Source organism: Emys orbicularis, chromosome 12, assembly GCF_028017835.1.
Source record: "Emys orbicularis isolate rEmyOrb1 chromosome 12, rEmyOrb1.hap1, whole genome shotgun sequence".
Lineage (NCBI taxonomy): Eukaryota > Metazoa > Chordata > Testudines > Emydidae > Emys > Emys orbicularis.
In genome coordinates this window covers 7,088,742-7,111,781 of record NC_088694.1, presented here as the reverse complement: position 1 = coordinate 7,111,781, position 23,040 = coordinate 7,088,742, and the positions used below count along the sequence as shown (strand labels likewise).

Genomic DNA, 23,040 nt, shown 5'->3' with positions numbered 1-23,040 from the left:
GCTGGGCCTGAACTTACAGGGGGTTTTGATCTTGTTTAAGTATTTTTGAAATCAGGAAGCCTACAGGAAATCTAAGATGATTGTTTGTATGTGCCACTTGGGCAGAAATTGAGCAGTTTAATAAGTTATTGTTCTGAACAGCTTGCTCTTTAAACTTCCAAGAAAAGGGAAATAAAAGTTAGACTGTTTAAATGAGAGAGAATTAATAGCCAATGTGAAATTCTATTCTTCGGGGCCCTGATGCAGGAAGGTACTTAAGCATGTGCCCAGCTTTAAGCATGTGTAGGGTGACCATATTTCCCAAAGAGAAAACAGGACACCCCCAGACACTTACCCAAGGCCCGCCCGCACCCCTGCCCCTCCCCTCCCCCCCCCCCCCCGCATGCTGTTGCCAGTTGCTGGAACCCAGGAGGCTGTTGCCTGGTCTCTGGAAGCCTGATCGCTGGAAACCTGGGTGGGAGGAGCATGCTGGAATGCTGCTTTCCCCCCCACACCCAGCCCTGCCCCCCCCCACATGGGGGACTGGCATCTCCAATCGCCCCCTCTGTGCCACACCCCACTTTTTTGACAACAGTGGGCATTTGTCCCGTTTGCTCTTGCCAATTGATCAAGTCAGCAAGAGCAAACGGGACAAATGTCTCCTTTTGGGGAAAAAGTGGGGACAGCTGGGACAGGGCTTAAAAAAGGGACTGTCCCGGCCAAAACGGGACATATGGTCACCCTAAGCACGTGAGTCCCATTGACTTCGGATCTTACTGAATAAAATGGTGCCGTTTTTACATAGCCTACTGAGATGGAACTGCTCATATGCTTAAAGGGACTTCACTGAACTAAGGTCTGATTTTGATCTCCCTGACAGTGGCTTTACTCCAGAGTGCCTGTGACGTCAATTAAGTTTGTATTGATTTAATACTAGTGTGCGATCGTGACTTGTATAATATCATATGTGCTTGGGGCAAAAAAAACATGCTGGGTTCTGACCACGAATATAACTAGTTCTCTGTATATTTCCAAAGCTGCAAACAAGGGGTAAAATCTTCAGAAGCACATAAGTCTCCTTAATTTTACAATGGGATTTTGGCTCCTAAGTGACTTAGGTCTTGAGAAAGTTGTACCCAGTGACCTTGGAGCCTAAATCCCATTTTCAAAAGTGACTTATTGCTTAGTCTTAGGCTCCTAAGTCATTTAGTCACTTTCGAAATTTGACCTAACATCATTTGTGTGTTTTATTTTCTCAGTAGAATACAGCGTAGCCTCTTGTATGCAGCTGTCAATTTTCTATCAGAAATGTTTTTAGCTGGAATAACAGAAAACACAAAAGGCTGCATTTTCAGAACGCCTGACCTAAGTTGCTGGTGCAAAATGCGCCTGCACAAACTGCAATGGATGTGATTGCCAGTTTTGAATGTCCCAAGGCATGCACGGTATCATGCTTTTGTATTTGCATATGTGTATTTCAAGGGGGCGGGCTGGACACCCAAGTTCCTGACTTCCAGAGGGGCTGCACGCTTGCAGCTCCTATTTGCTTCACTTGTAGTGGTGGACGCTCAACTTGTCTGGAAATCAGGCCCCAGGTTTTCAATTTGCCAGCCCCCACAGTCTGTTCCTTTAATTACCAGTTTTCTTCCTAACTTCATCTGACAGTTCAGTAAGAGTTGGAAAACGGTTCAGTGAATTAATTAGCTTAACCTGTATGCAATTAAATATGTGATATATAGTTAGTACTAGAGTTGCTTGGCACTCCATCTACCGTTCCTCCCCCCGAAAACCTCTTTCCCAGCAGGCATATGTGTCAACCTACTAAGAAAAAAATGATCTGTGAATTGGAAAAGGTGCAAAGGGATTGTCTTGTGTTTTCAGTTCCAGCAACTTAGAATGATATCTCAGAAAGATCCTGTTAGGGTGTAAAAAGCCTTGGCCACTTATTTGACAGTCTGCCCCATATTAACCCGGAAATCTCAAGAGGATGATCAGGTGTATCGGTCACAAAAGCACCATTTAGCGGGTCACGGTCAGGAAGCACCCATTGACTTCAGTGGGATTAGTCATGTGCTTAAAATTAGACACCTGCTTCCCTCCCTTGCTGAATCAGGCCAATTAACTGTATCCATTCAGAACTGGAGTGGCAGGTCTGACCTGACATATTCTCAGGGCTGTGTGTCTAGGAGAAGTTTGCACAGCATGTGTCCCACTGTGCCTGTCTCTAGCCAGGGTCACTTAGGCCCTTGCAGTCATAAGAACCAAATGAATCGAAGCATTGAGTAAAACAGAAATAATCGTTATTGTTAATGGTAATCATAGCAATAAAGTTCAATAAACAGCGAGCTGCCTTATAATGGCCATCCATCAGCATGGCAGTTAAGAAGACTTCTATACCGCAGGACTGCCTGCTTTTTGTTGTTACAACGAAGGCAATTCAATTGTGTTCATGACTCAATTGGTTGTGAATGATCTTTCTTAATGATGCTTATTCTTCTCTTTCTCAGGGTGCACTTGGTCTTCAAGGCCCATTGGGAGCCCCAGGTGTAAGAGGCTTTCAGGTCAGTAAGCTAGAAATTTGGGTAATTTAGTACCCACCAGGTTATAATCGTTTGGTGTCCATGCAAACTTCTGGCAAAGAAGATTGGGTGATAGTGACAAATTATTGGAGGGACTGGATTTCAATTAATCAGAACATACTTAATGCTTTCTTTAATATAACACAGTGTGAAAGGGGGAGCAAGGGAAGAGTAGTAGCCAAAATACTATTATATCCACTGCAAGAACAAACACTGTCTTTATTTCACAAATGCAGAGGAAGTCTTTTAGATCTGATCATTTTATATCCTTCTTCACCTGGATATTCCCAACCCACTTGTCTTGAGTGTCCCCTGTGCTAGTCCTGGGGACCCCTCCTTTAATCCCAGCACCCGCACTCCCAAGATTCCAGCTACTTTCCCCTCTCCAGGCAAAAAGTGGCTAGGGCCAGGTCCACACTACAAACTTGTCCCAGCATAGTAATGTTGGTGATGAGCTGGGGTCCCAGATCAACAGAGCTGTGCCAGCAAAAGCCCCAAGTGGAGTCGCAGTTATACTGGCAAAACCGTGCTTTTGCCAGTATAACTTACTTCACTCTGGGTGGGGCTGGATAGCTATGCTGGCAAAAGTGCAGTTTTGCCACTGTAAGCTACATTCCCCAGTAGGAGTGCTTTGCTGCTATAGTACAATGGTATAGCTGTGTCGGCAAAGCCTTCCAAGTGTAGACCCGTCCTAGGATTCCGCACAGAGCCTGAGCAGCAAAACACCTGAATTGTCCAGACAACCCACTCTGGAGTATCATCAAGCGCTCCCTTATCTGCAGCCCATCCAGCCTCTGTTGTCAGGGAGAGCTCAGACTCAAGCCTTTCACATGGCTCTGCAAATGTCATCAAGAAGCCATCAGGCCAGCCTTACATGGGTGTTTTTATAAAACTGCTTTGAATTAAAAGATCGGCAGGTTTTCATACAGTTCTCAGTGTACTGACCACACACAGCAGTAAGGGCTCTATCATCCGGGGCCTATGGCGACTCGTCGTACTGAAGCTCCATTGCTTCCTGACTCCCAAACTTGGTTCTGTTGGTGCACCCAGATGCCCTTATTGTGGCCGCTAAGCAACCTATGCTAATGCCATTGATGATCCCCAAGAGATTGGGCTGGAGTACCTCAAAGGGGGGAGGGATAGCTCAGTGGTTAGAGCATTGACCTGCTAAACCCAGGGTTGAGAGTTCAGCCCTTGAGGGGGCCACTTAGGGATCTGAGGCAAAATCAGTACTTGGTCCCTGCTAGTGAAGGCAGGGGACTGGACTCGATGACCTTTCAGGGTCCCTTCCAGTTCTATGAGATAGGTATATCTCCATATATTTTAAAATGCCCTCCCCCAGTCAATGGCGTCAGAGGGGAAGGATAGGACCAGCAAGCAAGGACACGAGGAAGGAGAAGAGCGTACTGGGGTCTGGAAGGAGAGGAAGGACAGGGATAGCGGTTGGGACTCGGGAGAGTAAAGAGGGAAAAAGGGAATCTGGAATGAATGACTTTGTTCAGGAAATCGATATTGAGACTGGTGAACTCTTGGGACGTTAACAGGTGCAAGGACTCTCATCTTTCCTTTGTTTTCCCTATAGGGCCGCAAAGGTGCCAGTGGGGAACCTGGACTCCCTGGTCCTACGGGGATTCGTGGTGAATTTGGTGACAGGGTAAGTAGAGCTGGGCAGGAACTTCTGGGGTCTCACACCATGTCCCCATTCCAAATCATGGTGAAAAGTCAAAATCTTGAAAATGTTCATGAACCAAAAATCTGGAAACCGTTTTGGTTCAAGTCATTTGAAAAGTTTTGTTCCGATTTTGACCTTTTTTCTTGTTTGCTCCTGAGAGGATGGCCTGAATGAGAGCAGCCCTCACTTTACTACCCCCCCCCCCCGGCCCGTTCCCTCCACTTTGAGTGATGGACTGGCCCTTTACAGGGACCCTCTGACCGTGAGGAGAACTTTCCTATATGACAGATTTCCCACCTTTGGGGTCTCTGTCAGCAGTGTCTGCCTGTCCCTGCTCGGTTTAATGTACTAGCACTTACTACTTTTTTCCCTAATTGTCGATTATGCAACAAAGCAATCTGTTTGCTCATCAGGCTTTTCCCCAGATCTTTCAAAGGTACAACTATTGCCCATAAATCGGATGATGCTAGTGACAATAAAGTAAACCCAGCAGAACTGCGCTAGCTTGTGCTCCCTGCCAGACCGACGATGGAACACAGCCCCTTCCAATTTTCAGAGCCTCATTTTGAACCTTACCTCTAATTTTGAACATTCAGTTTTATACGGATAAATAACTGGGCCTGCAACAAATCGCAAGTGCAAGCAGTAGCGGTTAGATACCTAACTTGCTGGCTTGCAAGGGTAAAATGTCATTGGATGTCTACATTTTACCATTTGCAATTGCAGTTCATTGCAAGTGCAAAACTTCGACTGCAAAGTTAGGGGCTTTGTAGCTGAAAATCAAACACACGATACCATTCAGCTCATATAAATAAGAGAATAAGAAGGTCTAATGCTTCAGAACCTGGGTTCAATTCCCTGCTCCACCGCAGACTGTGGGTGACCTTGGGCAAGTCACTTACCCTCTCTGTGCCGCATTCCCCTTCTGTAAAGTGGGGATAATAGCACTGTCCTGCCTCATAAGGATAAATTAAAAATTGTGAGGCACACAGAGGGTACGTCTTCACTACCCGCCGTATCGGCGGGTAGCAATCGATTTATCCGGGATCGATATATCGTGTCTCGTTAAGACGCGATATATCGATCCTCGAACGCGCTCACCGTCGACTCCGGAACTCCACCAGAGCGAGCGGTGGTAGCGCAGTCGACGGGGGAGCTGCAGCCGTCGATCCCGCGCCGTCTGGACCCCAGGTAATTCGATCCAAGATACTTCGACTTCAGCTACGCTATTCGCGTAGCTGAAGTTGCGTATCTTGGATCGATCCCCCCCCCCCCAGTGTAGACCAGCCCAGATACTATGGGATGGGGGGCCATATAAGTATCTTGGGGCTTGTCTACATTACCCGCTGGATCGACGGGCAGCGATCGATCCAGCGGGGGTCGATTTATCGCGTCTACGCGATAAATCGACTGCCGAGCACTCTCCCGTCGACTCCGGTACTCCACCAGATGCAGGCGGAGTCGACGGGGGAGCATCAGCAGTTGACTCACCGCGGTGAAGACACCGCGGTGAGTAGATCTAAGTATGTCGACTTCAGCTACGTTGTTCACGTAACTGAAGTTGCGTAACTTAGATCGATCCCCCCCCTCTCTCCCCCCCAGTGTAGACCAGACCTAAGATAAAAGAGCCACCTGAATAGGCCAAGTTCTTATGTCTCAATATATAGGTTCAACTGATTAATAAACTATATCATTCCTTTATGCTTCTTGATGTCAGCCTCAGCAGGATGATCATGACAAATCAGGCTTTTACTGATCTATTGTTAAAAAACAACCAACCAACCCTGAATCATAGGCGTTAGAGCTGGAAAGGGGAGCATTTCCAATGCTGCATCTCCATTCCTAGAAGCCCCATTATGTTTAGACTGAATAGTTTATTTCAACAATATTTTCCAGATCCTATCCCAGCCAGATTGGACTATTTGTTGCAATGGACACAGGGTTTACTATACCTGCTCTATATGCAGATTTCATCAAAGTGCAAGATCCCCATGCTCACAGGAGAGCTGCATTTTAGTTATTTAGAATATTTAATTAGGACTTTTAAAAAAAAATCTTTTCTTTTTTCTTTACAAACGGAAACATACCTGGGCCCCGCACGGCCAGAACTTAAAAATAAATTCAGCGGTTGGATTTAAATAGAATTATTCTTGTTCAAAAGAAGCCAACAGAGCAAAAATGAATGTCAGTTATCCACGGCCTGCAGGAGAACAGTAGCTGTGTGTTCCATGGCTTCCTTCACTTCAGCTTGTAGGTAAAGTCTCTGTGTAAATAATCACCCCTGGGCACCAGGCATTTCACAATGGACCTCTGTGTTAGACCTGGATGAATCTTGTGTTGAGATTTATGCTTCTCAGTCACACGGGGCTCTGAGTCTGGACGCTACAACAGCAGGGGGACTGTAGAAACAAGAATCGCCACAATGAACAATGTATTTTTGGAGATGACACATCCCTTTAAAACTATGGCCCTTTTAAAAATGAGTGAACAGAGAACAAGTAACTGTTAAAAAAAATAGCAGCCCGGTCACAGGGTTTGGGGAATAATATTGCATTTGCCACTGATTCATTTAAAAAAAAAAGTTATAAATACCCAGATTCATTTCTACCTTCTGGCTTGTTACCTCTGAATTATTTTAATAGGGAAACTTTTTAATAGAACTTTCAGTTTTTTAATTGATCTTCAGGGCTTGACTTTAATGAAATGACACCCACTAATTCTATGTGTTTGTTCTATCACGTTGTTCTGCTGGAAGTTTCTAGAACCAGCTATGAAAAAAATCACATATTTCCCAATTGCCAAATTGATGAATGTGCCATAAAACTGCTGTTCTAAGACTACAATAATTGAACCCATCCAACAGTGCATTGCAGAAAAGACCAAGGTCCTCAGAACTTGAATTAGCTCCCGGCTGTGTTAGATGGATCCAAAGTCACAGGCCAGGGCTCCAAATGTATTGCTTCATTCTCCTTTTGAATGCTAAAGAGGCATGGTTGTTCTTGGAATGTTTCTTCAGACTGGCTAAATTACCCCTAGCTTTATAAATTACAGCTGCTTGGTTCACCTTTTACTCCTATGGACATCTGACCCTGCCACTTAAAACAGGATACCAGACAAGGTGGGTCCCTTACCGGCAAGTTCCCAAGTCATGCTTCTCTGTGGATGCCGAAGTCAGGAACAGCTAACCCTAAACCCTTGTGAAAATTGACGTAGTAATAGAGACCTTGCAAAACTGTTATGAACATTCACCCTTCCTGGCACAAAAATCCACTCTCCTGCTCTATACCATGATGATAAAAAAATCTAAGAATATTTTACATGCCTGGGGGAAGGGAGGGAAAGGAACCTTACCCAGGGGTGAGGGAGGAAGGTGAGTCTGATGTAAATGGACAGAATTAAATGCACATGGCATTTTAGTTTTGTTCAGTGAATTAACAAGAACAGTAGGAACAGAGCAACAAAGAGTCCTGTGGCACCTTATAGACTAACAGACGTATTGGAGCATGAGCTTTCGTGGGTGAATACCCACTTCGTCGGATGCATGTTCACCCACGTCTGTTAGTCTATAAGGTGCCACAGGACTCTTAGTCTGGATCTGTAAAAAGCAACAAACACGGCTACCCCTCTGATACTTGACAGTATGAACAGAGTATCCCATAAGCAAAAGGCTTACAATGACCACAATTTACTGTTAGCGGCCACAGAGAATGAACGGAAGGCAGGTGGGGAGGGGCCCTCAAACACTGAGTTATTTTTAATGGCTGGCAGGTTGAATGGGTTATGGGGGAGATGAGGTGGGAGAGCCACTTCAGAGAAGGAAATTGTGACCTGTCATCTTGTGGCTTATGTATACTGTAACTGTCAAGAAAGAAATGTGAACCACAGTGACCGCAGAATATTGCTGCAAAACAAACTGAACGCTAAAACCTCTTGTTGATTCTAAGAAATACAAATGAGTTCTGATCCCTGTCTAGCCTCTTTGTCTTAGCTGGCAATTACAGGATTAGTTTTCCCACCCCTCACTGTGCCAGTGAGCGTCTGACTGTGCTAGGAATGCATGGGAAAAGAACAGTTCCCTGCTCATTCCCCCTTTTTCTTGTTACAGGGTTCTGGTGGAGTTTCTGGTCCCAAAGGTAACCAGGTGAGCCAAGGGTTGGTCTTTCCTTTTCTGGTTATTTCCCCATTTTATTCAACTAATATGATTTAACTGTAGCTTGATCACAGCTATTCAACAGCATTACCAACTTTCCTCCCAATTAAAATGAACAGGTTATGCAGCAGACACAGCCAACACATTTTTCTTCTGATTCATTTTTGTGTGTGCTCAATGTATTTTATTTTAATAAAGGTATCTTGAAATGCCACGCTCAGTCTTCCAGTCACAGTACGTAGCAAGTAAACTGCTTGGGGCCAAATCTTGCTCACCTAACTCACAAAAGTCAGCCTATAATCTTCAGGGGGGTTACCCACGTGAGTGGTCAAGCAGGGTTTGCTTGACCACTCACGTGGGTAGCCCCCCTGAAGCCTCCAATGATTAACTATGTAGGGACTAGGAACATTTAGCCCTTAATAAACTTTTGCTTCTAAACTTTCATGTTTGGATTGCTTCAATTGATGACCTTCCTTGAAATATATAACTTAGACCAGTGGAGGAATGTGGTTTATCTCTGCAGAAAATGGAATGCACTCCCAACAACAGTTTATCAATTGCAATTATGCCTCCTATCCTCCTTTTGTTGCTTTCTAAGGGCAGGATCAGTGTAAGTTCAATAGGGTCTGTGAAGCCTAAATCTGAAAAAGACATCTAGTCCCAATCTGTACCATCAGCACAATGATGTTTATTATCGGCTGTAATTGTGTGCAACACCCTAGCCATGTTGTCGTGTCATTCAGAGTGGTATCTGAAACGTGTAAACCCTGCACATACCAACGGGTAGCTCTGTATATATTGTTTCTATTCCTACCTGAATAACAAGCGCCATCTGTTGGTTTAAAGGAAAAGGGATTATATATTGTAGCTTAACATGGCCATACAGGGCTATTCACAGAATGGCTCTTGGGAGACTTTTGTCCTTGTATGAGTCCAACTCTGAAATAAAGCTGCAACTTAATAATTAGCCACCTGGTTTCAAACATCACTGGAAACACCCCGGCCTGATTTTGGGTAGACCCCAAGTTTGTGACTGTTGAAGTTTAGGGCTTATGAATAGTTCTCTTGCATGCACTTTATTTCAGAGGCTTGCTGTGATAATTGGACCTACAAATTTACCCAAATTGTGAGCTTAACTGTGAAAAGTGGGTGTAAGTTCATAAGGTGTTACAATAACCTAATAACAGATGTTGATGGGAAAAGGTACAAAAGCACAGAGAGACTGAATTAGTCCAAACAAAAAGGCCTCAAGGATTGTGTTGAAATCATGCTTGGAAAACTGGACAGTGTGAGACCAAAAATCAATGAACCACAATCGGTGTGTCAGAAATTAGGCCTAATTAGTGGACAAAATAATGAGGGAATGGACTATTCCACCCATCACTCCCTTTTGGGGTCTTTCAAGAAAGAGAATTTGGGGAGAAAAATTGGCTACTAGAGTGAGCTTCACCATCCTGGCTGCCACCCACACCATCTCCTGGAACCCTGGACCTTCTTCATCCCAATCCTAAAAATTGTCTTGACCAAACTAGGCCAAAAACCGGAACCCAAATAACACTGCCACTTCCACCAGCTCCAGCTAAATCCCAAATACCACATGGGATTTGAGACTTTGTTTTTCAATCTTTCCACCCCACCCATGTGTCCTTTTCCTTCTCTGCCTTTTTCTCCTCTTTCCTATCCCTCTCCTTTTTCCTTTTGTCTAACGAAAGTCTGGCGTAGCTGGCCAACACTGCATAATTTGCAACACTCCTGTAAGCCTGTGACCAGAAAGGGGCAACTAAAATCAATGCCCTAAACAGCTCAATGCTGGTATAAGTTTGCCAGATCTCAAAGTGACTAATAAAACAGTGTGCTGTGCCTTTGTTTTTCCAGCAGCGAGGTTGCAAGTGAAAGTCAAACACCAGAGATGGAAGCTGTATTTTCTATATTTGCTGTTCTTTTCTCTTTTCGTGTGTGTGTGTGTGTGTCTGTCTGTCTGGTTTAGTTTTCTTAGGAAACGGGATCAGACTTTAACAACAGCAGCAATGAAAGCTCCAGCCCATTTCAGCAAACTTCTCTTTCCCCCAAAAAGGACAGTTAATACCATCTTTCATAGCATCTAAAAAACCCGTCAAACAAGGGGGGGTTTCCCATCTAAAAACTCTCTCCAGCTAAAATGAATAAATTAATATCTATTGTTAAAATGAAAGCCTTACTTAATACTTTACATTTCAAATGCTTTAATTGTTTTTCCTTCTTTTCTGTGTCTTTAATAAAAGGTTAAAATAATGTTTAATGGTTTGCTGTGCTACTAACCATGCCAAGTCTCTGTATACCAAACCCCAAACCTTTAACGTTAAACCGTAACAGGGTCTTGTTAACACCTTAACTCTTTAGGCCATGTATTCCAGCTGAATTAATACAACCAGCTGCTTTGGGGTCACATCCTGGTTTAAACAAGGAATGAACAGACTTAACACGGAACTATCTTCCTGGAGTGAAGTGTGTTAAGTGTGGACACCTGTTCTGGCTGCATTGGTGCTCATCAGCACTTGCCAGGTCTTTGTCTCCTATGGGTTCAGCCCTTGCTCAAGTCACTCTAGAATTAAATTTTTGCCACAGCGAGTTTGATGCAAAGGGCTCCTAGCTCTTGCAGAAGGCTGCCTGTTATCATGGTTGCCATTCAGAGCAGCGGAACAGCTATTGTGGAGTGTACCTTAATTTTGCCATATCCATTTTCCAAAGTCAGAAAACTTTCCCACTGCAACAGCAACAAGGCACTGGATCCTCTTTGCTCCCAGTAGGAGTTGAGGGTACTCAAGGCTCAAAGGACTGGGCCCTGACAGAGTAAATCCCACTTGGAAAGTGTAGCACATGTTTGTGAATAACCATTGCAAACCCACTGGTGAGGTTCTCATGTGTTAACTGTTGTGCCTCGTTATCAGGGCACTGCTGGAGCAGATGGCCTGCCAGGTGACAAAGGAGAACTGGTAGGTATCATTTAAACAAAACAAAATTAACATATCAAACAATGGGAGCCCAGAGATTAATGAACCAATGACTATTAAAACCTGCCAGCGTTGAATACACGAGGGCTCCAAAGGCTAGTTACACTATTGACTGTGAAAAGAGAACGGTGCCCTGTGAAACCAAACCAAGTATCCCGTTCACCATCAGTACTGTGCCCGTTTTAGTTTGACTAGTAAAACTAGAGGAGGATTTCTCACGTGTACAGCCAGGGATTCATCATTCATTATTTCTACTCCTCAGGGAGATCAGGTGCATAGAAGCCGACAATCCCTTCTGTTCTTGGGTATTTAGGCTTTCCACACCTTGGTTCAATGGAGGCTGTCACTGCCAGGGAGCTGCGTTCAGCCCTGATATATGTGGGTCTAATGATGAATCCCTGTCTATAGAGGTGAGGAATCCTCTAGTTTTACTAGTAAAACTAAACCGATCAGTTATTCCTTACAAGTGCAGTCCACGCCTGAACCTGTTTTATCCCTTACCTTGAGCCCCTCCACCCTACCCTCCAGCAGTCAGAGGATTGCACTGCTGAGCAGACGAACCCAGCACTGCTCTGCAGAGATGCAGGGGTCACAGTGGTTCTCAACCTTTTTGGGCTCAGGGTCCATTCGTAAATGTTTATGGCTTGTTGTGACCTGGGGGTGGAGGCGCTGGGGTGGTTTCAGTCGGATCCTGCCCACTAGTGTCCTGCCTGGCACTCACCCCACAGTGGCGGCTCCTGCTGTGGGACTGGCTGCGCTTGGCTCTCGGCATTGCAGTTGTGTGAGTGGAGTTGTGACCTGGCTCATGGGGTTCCAGTGCCACTCACTCAAATTTGGCCTACTCAGACTCCCGTCGTCATGACAGCCGGGCCAAATCTGAGTGGCACTGGGACCCGGAAGGTGAGCCCAGCCAGCCCCGTGGGACAGGAGCTGCCCCGTGACCCTTTGAAACATTCTGGTGACCCAATTTCCGGTCCCAACCCCCGAGTTGAAAGATACCAATGGGGTTATCCTCCCTCCTGTCAGTGCCCTTTGGTTTCCTTGGGCTGTGCCCCTGTTTGCAGTATTGTTCTTTGCATTGATGTAGAACCCACAGACCCTGCTCAGGAATCCTGTTACATTAGGTATGGTACACAGTAGTGGTCCCTGCTTCCAAGAGCTTAAGGATCTGCTTTTAGATGTTTACTTTGCAACTGATTCTTGTTCTTTAGAGAAGAATAAAATCAAACTCCCCCTTTTTTTTATAGGGTCCTTTCGGCCCCCCAGGACAAAAGGGAGAGGTAAGTGTCATCCATTTCAGACTGAGAGTCACAGAAATGTTAAGGAAACAAATGTGCTTATCACATCCCAGTGTAGCTTCTGATCTCATTGGGTTATGCAGCATCAAGAGTGGCATTGTCTTTTATTTTGGGCTCTGGGCTCTGGTCCATTAATATAACCATTAGATGACCCTTAGTGTTGATTTTTCATGCACACTCTGGGGCCAGTCTTCAAGGATGGCGACCTAAGTTCTGTGTGTAAATCCCACATCTGTCTGTGGGAGTAAAAGCTCAGCAATGCAGAATGGGGGAGTGTATAATGAGTCCCGTCCAGCAATGCGCTTAAGCACAGGCTTAACTTTAACCGCCGGAGTTGTGCCATTGATTATTGCTGAAAATGCCTAATGTGGAAAACAGTTTATTCAAAACTCTTAGCACGTCACTTTGTGTTTCCCAACCCCTCTTGAGGAGACAGAAATTTGGCCTGGGAAGGCTAAGACAAGCAGCACCCTCGAGAAGATATTAACTGCTGTTGCTATAATGGTGACATACCAAAAGGCAGGAACAGTTAGGTCTCCACGCTTGAAATCAAAGGCCCTCTCCACGCTACGGTGGAAAGCAAGTGAGCATCAATGCTGTTGGTTCTGACATGGTTTCCCAGAATGATGTTCTTCTAAGAACCATGCTGTAAATCTGCTACTGTGTGGCCTGTTTACGTCACTAGAATGGTTTGAATACCGTTGCTGCTAGCACTGTTTGAACTATAGCATGGATATGGCCTAAAACATGCATAATAATCATGACAGGCATGTAAACCCATAAATTCGAGATGAGGAACATACATGGTCAGCATACCCACTATGTCAGTAAGAGAGAAAACAAGGAAGCCGGAAGAAAAGCTTAACTAAGAAATACTATGGAAGAATAACAATATACTGAGCCTCCTGTTTTTAAGCTGTTTGGTTTCTCTTCCTCCTTAGTCAGGAAAAAGAGGCGAGCTGGGTCCTAAAGGTATACAAGGACCTAACGGGACTTCTGGTGTGCAAGGGATTCCAGGTCATCCAGGACCTATGGGCTACCAGGGAGAGCAAGGTATCCCCGGCATTACTGGAAAACCTGGTCCTCCAGTAAGTATCATCTGTTCCTTGATCACAGTCCTGCATTGGAAATGGATGAATGGGTAATAGGCAGTACCGGTTATGCTGGACTTTGGGTGCAGAGTTGACTCTGTTTAGAATAAGTTTACAAAATAAGTTTTTGCCCTTTTGTTCACTAATGGACAAGTCTTACAGTACTTGCAGCATCAGTACCTGTGATGGGTATTATGAAGCAAATCAGGCTACTGGGCTGAGAGGAAACATCTCCTTTGCTATAAGTCAGTAAAGAGGAGGTCCTTAATGGCAGAAATAAATAAAAATGCCAGCCTCTGGGAGGCTGGATGGTCAGGGAATTTGTAATAGGATATGTAAATTTGTAAATCTAGGTTGCTGGTTCAAATCTGGTGCAGTGGAGAAGTGAATGAGTTACCATCTCATGGACATTTGAGGTATGTCTACACAACAATATAAGCCCAGGGTTTGAACTCAGGCTTAAGCCTAACCCCAGTTCTGTCTACATAGAAATCACATTAACCCCAGGCTCAGACCCAGGGTCCCAGGACCCCACAGGGATGGTGGGTCTGACTTGAGTCAAGCCGGGACTCAGGGTTCAAGCCCTATTGCTTTGCAGTGTGATGTAGCTCCACTGGACTCAGCTCTGGAAGTCTGCCAAAAGTATCCCACAATCCCACAGGCCGACTTTCTTTGTCCTCTGGATAGTCCAGTTTTGTGGACAGTCAAGTTTTCCCACACTGCACCATGAACAAATGGCTAGAGTGGCCACATTTTAGGAGGGCACTAGGAAGTCTGGGATATGGGTGAATGTGAGCCTGGATAATGCAGTACCGATGCTGGAGCCCCAGGATGAAATCCAAGGTTCAACAATTCCTAACCTGGGATTACAAATGAGCGTAGACCCTCCGGTCCTATTTTAGCAAACCCAGAGTCTGTTAACTCGAGTTCTACTAACCCTGGGCTTACAGTGCAGTGTTGACATACCCTCAGAGGCCTGTGTGAAATGGGTTCGATGTTCTCAGTCCAGTTCCCAATGGACAAGGGTCCACACCACCAAAATGACATCACAGCTGGTATTAATTGGTTCCCTTGGGGTGGTCCCCTGAGAATGAGTAGGGCATGGAGCTGAACTACCTGCTTGTCCCTCCAGAGTAGTGTTGAAGATGCATGCACTGACACTCCCTACGTTGCTCCTGTTCTGTGAATAAATGTAGACTATCTCCAAGGCTGTCAATACAGCACTAAAGTAACATAAAAATGTAAATAGATAATAGGAGCCTGGCCTGCCTGCTATAATTTGTCTTAAGAGTAACACTAAACTGTGTAGGTCTCAATTGCTAAGTGTTCTCAGAGGGCAATTGGTTCCAGTGTGTTAATGTTGGCAACTGTTTGGTCAGATCAGAAAAGAAAAGGCCTAGTCCAGTGGATTTTAACATTTAAACATTATGGGCCAAAGATTAAAGGGGCTTTTAACCTGGACTTCAGCTTTGCAGGTGCAAATGACTGTGCCCAGAATTGCAAATGAGGGCACAAACATGAACAAATTAGAGGTCACCAGCATTAGACCGGCTTCTTCTAATTTTGCACTTCCACCACTGGCATTTGTGCATGCAAATCAGGTAACTGCACATCTAACTAGCAGATATGCAGAAGCAATTTATTTGTACAAACAAGTGTGCACACAAAATTTGCAAGCACAGAATTAAGACCCATTTCCAAAAATTTAAAGATTAGTTTCCTCTCAATGTGGTGCGTTGTTAGGAGTTACCTGCATTCATTGGGGTTGGATGTGATGTGTGAAGTCATGTTTGTTCTCCATAACTGTGATAGCACTAAGAAAGTAAATTGATAGCAGTCAATAACTTTAAAATGCAAACCTGTCTCCTGTTGGGTCATTATAGTATTACTCACATTAGGGTTTGATTTGTTATTTTCCCCAAGCTTGAGTTTCACTTTTCAATAAAAGCCAAATAAACAACAAATTAAATATATGACTTGGAACATTAGCACCACAACATTCCCACTAACTTTAAAATCAACTTCATTAATATTACCACCACCCCAGGACCTTAAGGCTGAAGCTAATATTTTCTGAAGAAACTACTCTTTCTTCTTAATAAAAACTCTTCTGCTTGATTTTGCAGTCCATTAGAAATAAGTTTCTTTCAGGGATCAATAGTTTGATGACAATCAATAATATGATTTTGTGTAAGGACTCTTTTGCCAATTGCAGGGCAAAGAGGCCAGTGAACAACACATAAGAGAACTCTGTGGGGGAATGATAAATGGTGAGTATAACTGGGAGATAGCTGAACTTTAATTATTGTCTGCATCAGAATATAGCTACACTTTATAGTCAGAGAGCACTTGTTTCTATTTAGTTTAACAATGATTGTAATAATCTGAGACATTAGGAATTCCATTCCAATGGGACTTGTATTACTAGCCAATCATTACAAAGTATAGTTTCCATTCACTGAATGGCTCATTGATATAGTTGCTGTTTTATGATGCCAAAGGTCATGGGATTTCATTCCTGATAGAGCAATAAAGTATTGCTTCAAAGAAATTATTTTATGTCTTTTGAATATTTTGCTTCTTGAAGATTGTGTTTCATTCACTTTTTGTGGCAGAAACTAAAACCTGCAAACCTATTTCAATTACTTGAGTATTGATTTCCATTAAACTTTGCTTCAAAATTATTTAAAGTGTTTTCATTTAGTTTATAAATAACATGAAAGAAAAAATTCATCAGTTTGCAAAGTGATTAGAAGTTTCTGAGCAAAACCCCCCACACAAGTCCAGAGGTTTATTATAATGTAAAACCATTTTTTGTCATCTTATCAAAATGCATTCACCGGATTCAGCTCAAGGCATCTCTGGTTGTGGATTACCAGGACAGATTCTAACTTCAGAAATCCAGAGCCTATAATCTTCTCCTTTGATTGGATACACTTGGTGGCAAGTGTCACATACCAGAAAAAGGTTTTCAAACTTCAGACACAGGCATAAGGCAAAATAATTTAGTTTTGGTTTTGTTATATTTTTTTTCTCAGAACAAATTGCACAGTTAGCTGCTAATTTGAGAAGGCCCTTGGCTCCGGGACTGATGGGTCGACCTGGCCCAGCGGGTCCCCCAGGTCCACCTGGGGCAATGGGAAGTGTTGGTCATCCCGGTGCTCGTGGTCCACCTGGATATAGAGGGCCGACAGGAGAACTTGGAGACCCTGGTCCCAGAGGTGAGTGAGATGAAATCAGCGGCAGCCTAATGAACCTGCTCCTGCTCCCTTAGAAGAAGTTTTCTCAGTGATTTCAAACTTCAATGGTGCAGGGTGGTTAGAGTGGGGGAAGGGGTCAGGATTTTCTGTATTACAGTGCACTCCGTTTATAAGAATCACCGATATATGAATCAACTGCATATAGTGATCAAAACCACCGGGACTAAATGATTCCTATACTAAATACTCCACTTGTAAGAATCAACCGCTTATAAGAATCAAATAATCCGGGACGGCTATGCACGGTAGTATATACTGCAGCATGTGCAGCTGCTGAAGCTCCAGTCATTAACAGGCACCTATTGTTTAGTTAACAAAGTAAATCCTCATCACTGTGATATACTTGGGTATAATGAGGAACGAGGCTTGTCTTGGGGATTTATGACCACTGTCCCCTTGAACTCCTCCCAGTATTTCCCCCTCCTGTTCCTGTGCCATTGTCCATGACATTCCATTTGTCTGCAATAGCTTCCTCAGTAATACAGTAGAACTTCAGAGTTATGAACACTAGAGTTACGCACTGACAGGTCGATCACACCTCATTTGGAACCGGAAGTACGCAATCAGGCAGCAGCAGAGACAAAAAAATACAAATACAGTACAGTACTGTGTTAAACCTAAACTTTCCTTGTGCTGCTAGTGTGAGAATCATCCAGCCATGATGGCCAGTGCAAGTCTGCAGAGTGGTTCACTACAGCACCGTGGTCTGCCCGTGTTGGGGGATGGATTTTGTTTCTCAAATCCATAAAAACCCAATCACCTGGCTTTTGAGGGGATATCCGGAATTTTACCCATAAATAGCAAAGTTTTAGGACAAAAGACCTTTAGCACCAACCTAACTACCATTGCAAAGTGACATATACCTTTAGGACTAAATATAACTGTGTGTTTCTTGGAAGCAAATGTGTTTGTTTGTTATTTTCCTTAAACAGAATTAATTAAGATGGCAAGTTAGGACAAAGTTAGGGGGAGGGGGGGCGGACAAAGGCAGAGTATGCTGCATCTCAAGGCTACTTAGGCCTGAGCCTACAGACCTTACTCACATAAGCAAATGCTGCAAGATTGGGACTTTATTGTTAGCTATTTACACCTTACAATTAATGTGCAAACATTGCAAATTGGTAACAGTTGCTGAAAGCAAATCCAGCATTTGAAGATTTTAAAACTCCTAAATGTAATGTATAGATGCTCTGTAATACATGAGATAAAACACTAGGGGGCAGCACACTAAAGAACTTGGTTCTGCAGAAATTTAACTTTTGCTTTTGGGAAGCCACTAGTACGTCTCATTTAGGGTTGCCAGCTTTCTAATCAGAACGCCCTTGTCCTGCCCATTCTCTGAGGCCCCGCCCCCGCTGACTCCATTCCCCCTCTCTCTGTCACTCGCTCTCCTCTAGTAGTATCCTCATTCACTTTCACCAGCCTGGGGCAGGGGGTTGGGGTGCGGGAGGGCTCCAGCTGGGGGTGTGGGCTCTGGGTGGGGCTGGGGATGAGGGTTTTGGGAGTGTGGGAGGGGGCTCAGAGCTGGAGCAGGGGGTTGGGAAGTGCGAGGGGGTGCAGGCTTTGGCTGGGGGTGCAGGTTCTGGGGTGGGGCCGGGGATGAGGGGTTTGGGGTACAGGGGGGCTCAGGGCTGGGGTTGGGGTGTGGGTTTCGGGAGGAAGTTTGGGTGTGGGAGGGGGCTTAAGGCTGGGACAGGGGGGTTGTGGTGCAGGAAGGGGTGAAGAGTGCTGGCTCTGTGAGGGAGTTAGTATGCAGGAGGGGGTTCCGACCTGGGGTTGGGCTGTAGAGGGGGTTTGTGGTGCGGGCTTACCTCAGGTGACTCCCGGAAGCGGCCAGCATGTCCAGCTCCTAGGCGGAGGGGCCAGGGGACTCTGCCCACTGCCCACAGGGGCCACCCCCGCAGATCCCATTGGCCGGGAACTACGGCCAATGGGAGCTGCAGAGACGGCATGCCGGCAGGGGCAGCACACAGAGCCCCCGTGGCTGCCCCGCGCCTAATAGCCAGACAAGCCGGCCACTTTCAGGAGCCGTGCCGAGCCAGGGCAGGCAGGAAGCCTGCCTTAGCCCTGCTGTGCCGCCGACCAGACTTTTAGCAGCCTAGTCAGCATCGCCACTAGGATCCCTTTTCAACCAGACACCTGGCAACCCTACTCTCATTATGATGTAATTTTGGAATGTACACAGATATAACCATTATAATTTAAAAGGTTTCATACACATGCAGCTATACCAGCGGTCCCCAAACTTTTTACCTTGTGCCCCCCAACCCATCTGCCCCCTCAGAGCCAGGGCTGGGAGGGGGAGACGTGGACAGGGATAAGGGGGTCGAGGCTGGGGCCACAGCTGGGGCAGGGGGTAGGGGCAGGGCTGAGAGCAGCAGCCGGGGCCTTGGGTGCAGGGCCGGCAGCCGGGGCACTGGGCATGGAGCCCAAGGCACGGTGCCCATGGCGTGGGGCCAAGAGAGGAGCTGGGTGACACTCTCTCCCCGTCGGGGCTAGCAGCAATGCCCCCCTGAATGTTCCTCCACGCCGCACAGTTTGGGGACCTCTGAGCTATACTAATTAGGATAGTTGATTACTGCTGCCAAATTTACGGATTTTGGACCAGATTTTCAAAGGTAGTTAAGCTCCTAAAGATGCAGGTGCCTAATGGGATTTTCAGATGTGTCTAGGCCCTAACTCCCATTGATTTAAATGAAAGTTAGACATCTTGGTGCTTTTGGAAATCTCATTTAGGTGCCTAAACACCTTTGAAAATCTGGCCCTTTATCCTTAATATAAAATGATGGACAATTGTAAAGAGATCTGATTGGCTAATAAAAGTTCCACTTGTGAGAGTATGTGATTTTAAGATGCAGCCAATTATAATGAAAGTATAACTTTTAAATTAAAAAATGAAAGTGTAAATTCCAAGAAATGCAGAAACCGCAAAATGTGCACACCTGGGGCCCAAATCTGGCAATTGGATCCATGCAGGTAGCTTCTTGGCACTAAGTTTTGCATTACCCTTTATGCTGACAGGATTTTCCCCTCCACATATGCGGGCTAACTTGGCTGTCTCTGTAAATTATTATTTAAATTTAAATGTCTTTACATCATTACAGGTGATACAGGTGAAAAGGGAGACAAAGGAGGCACTGGCATAGGTATTGATGGGCCTGATGGAGATCAAGGACTTCAAGGTAAGCTGATGCAGTATTTAGTATGACAGGAAAGTACCCAAATGACAGCAATATGGCCTATACCTGTTTATTCAGGAATATACTTTTATTTTTATGATAAATCTCCTCCTAGATAGACCTTTTCATAGTATAATTAAGACGATGTATTTTACGGGGACATTTTTACTGCATCTACAAATTCAGTAGAGGGACACAAGGGGAAGATTTCCCAAATGGCAAACGAGAGTTGCTTTTGTGCTTAACTCTCCGATTTGTGCCTTTGGGAATCAACCCACATGAATCCTATTATTTCACCTTCACTTGATAGCAGGTACAAAATTAGAGGCCAAGTTGAGGATCCTCTAAGACTTTAGGCTGAGATGTTCAAAGGATCTAAGGAAATTAGGTGTTCAGATCCCATTAAAATTCAATGGAGTTTGGACACCTAACTCTCTTAGGCTTTTTTGAAAATCCCAGCCTTACACATTTTTTTGAACATCAAAGAGGCAACAATCACTATAGGCTAGAATAAAGGCTGTTAGAGGGGCTGCGCTGCATGTGGTTTGTGCTATGTCTGAATTCCTTTCTCCCTACAGTTACCATGCTAATCTGGGTTACGTGGTAGTAGAGAGATGACTCACTCAGAAGCCAGTTTTGAAATGATCAGCCACAGCAAAGTATGGTAGTCCCAAAAACAAGCAGACATATATGTAGGAACAACTATGAATTGGCAAACTTCTGCTGTCAGCTATTCCAGTGTAAATCCAAAGTAACTCCACTAAATCCAGTTCAGTTATTCCAGGGTTAGACCATTATAACAGAGCAGAATTTAGCCTGTGGCTCAAACCATTACCATATTTACTACAGATATCCTATACTTCAGAGAGCCATAATACAGCACTAGATATAACCCTCTTACAGCTTACAGATACCTACCTAATATTTTAAATTTTACATGCAAATAAAAGCCAGGATTTCACCCTAAACCATTTTTCTTTTTTCTTCTTTAAGGTCCACCAGGTGTAACTGGAATTAGTAAAGATGGTCGAGATGGTGCTCATGGTGAACCCGGTCTGCCAGGTGATCCTGGTGTACCTGGTGCAATAGGGGCTCAGGGAACTCCAGGAATCTGTGATACATCAGCCTGCATGGGTGCTGTTGGAGGAGGATCCAAAAAATCTTCAGCACTAAAAGTGGAGAAGTGACTGAATATTTAAGTAAACAGTGAATTGTATGAAAAGAGTCAGAATCCTCCTAGTGATAAATGGACAAATATTCCTTTTATTAAAATGAATAAAATGGAGACTTTGACACAGTAATTCAGTTCCATGACACAGGAAAGCATCAGACAAAACCCTTTACTAAAAAGATGCTTAAAATTGTTTCCCCACCCCCACCCCTTATTTTCCAGAATTTTTACTGCAAATCAGTCTCACTTTCCCTTCCTCCCCACTTTGTTGAAGAGACCTACAGGAGGAAGCGCTGCTCCTTTTACTGTCATCTCCCTAACTGTACAAAAGCTTGTGGCTATTTTGCATAAAGGCTTGAGTCTATGCTCACTGAATTCAGTAGTGGTTCAGGCACTAATTGAACATCATTGACCATGTATATTTGTTGTCCACCATGAATTATCAGACTGTACCTCAAACATTTGCCATGGCTAGTAAATGTTAAACCCTTTGCACTCTTGCAATCTAACTCTGCAAAGGGTGTAATGTATATATTATAATTTACAGGGGAGAGTTTTTGTATATTTCCATGTTATAATAAAGGATATTCAATAACAGTATCTTCACACCCTCTACTTCAGCTATTTGCACAGAATTTGTGAAAAAAAATCCCAAGTCAGAAAGGATGCTCTTCTCAACACCAGCCAAAATTACTGTATGAACTATTGTAAAAATAAAAGGAGATTTTTTTAACCTTTTTTTGTGATGTTGTAACTGTCATTATACACATCAAAGCTTGTTCTACCGAACCCCATCTTCCCCCAATTGTTTTTATTAGAATTATTTAGAAATAAATTGCTGCAAAATTGTGAATATCCGTGATTTAAAACAGTATTTATTTTGGGGTGACTTTTTTTGTACTATAAAACCTGTCAGCATCATCTGTTTTAAGAAATTAATAAAGCCACTTTTTCAGTTCATAAAATATACTATTTCTGTCCTGAACATTGCATCTTATTAACAAGTAGAGACATTTCTACTCTTTTAATATGAAAATATTTTGTGCACTTAAATAATTCACCGTTTACAATATACCACTTTTGGACTAAAGCAACAATACAGGAAAATTGTTGGACAGTTTGTGCAAGAAGTATTTAAAATACTACTGTATTTTAAAAGCAATGCCAATAGCATTGTATGATTCTTTAGTCCTATGGGGATGTACGGTTCAATATGAACTTCAAATTTGAATTCCAATGCATATAATATTGTTTGTAAGAATTGTACTTATTATACAAGCACTAACCAATTTAATTTTCTCACTGTTTCAATTGCGAAATGGGCACTATAATGGCATCTTTATTTATTTATTTATTTTACATTTAACAGGAATGTACATTCATGACTGACTAAATACAACAGGACAGGTTGATGGTCTATAATAATTTCTAACTATATTATATCAAGTTAAAATGGATTTTGGTAGCTATTGGGGGGGGGGAAATATTTAGTGGCTGTCATGACATTTTCTTGTTGCCTCTGGTCCCAAAGCTCTCTGAGAGGACACTGATCAATTAATATTGTTGGTAATTCATTTATCTTTCCATTTTGAATAAAGAATGTTTTCTTTACTGTTCTATTTATGTATTTTTACAAATTATATTTTGCAAGTCACTCTTGGATCCTTCAAT

At 43.8% G+C, this 23,040-nt stretch overlaps 1 protein-coding gene across 1 annotated transcript in view; it reads left to right on the top strand.

The window, feature by feature from the left end:
* COL9A3 (collagen type IX alpha 3 chain) overlaps positions 1-21,385 on the top strand; it is a 68,188-nt gene extending 46,803 nt beyond the window's left edge. The window contains exons 23-32 of the mRNA XM_065414984.1: positions 2,487-2,540; positions 4,141-4,212; positions 8,336-8,371; positions 11,308-11,352; positions 12,618-12,650; positions 13,610-13,756; positions 15,975-16,029; positions 16,798-16,980; positions 20,124-20,201; positions 21,192-21,385. Coding sequence (XP_065271056.1) covers positions 2,487-2,540; positions 4,141-4,212; positions 8,336-8,371; positions 11,308-11,352; positions 12,618-12,650; positions 13,610-13,756; positions 15,975-16,029; positions 16,798-16,980; positions 20,124-20,201; positions 21,192-21,385 — 897 coding nt within the window. The remainder of the gene's footprint in view (positions 1-2,486; positions 2,541-4,140; positions 4,213-8,335; positions 8,372-11,307; positions 11,353-12,617; positions 12,651-13,609; positions 13,757-15,974; positions 16,030-16,797; positions 16,981-20,123; positions 20,202-21,191) is intronic.
* Positions 21,386-23,040: the final 1,655 nt, after the last annotated feature.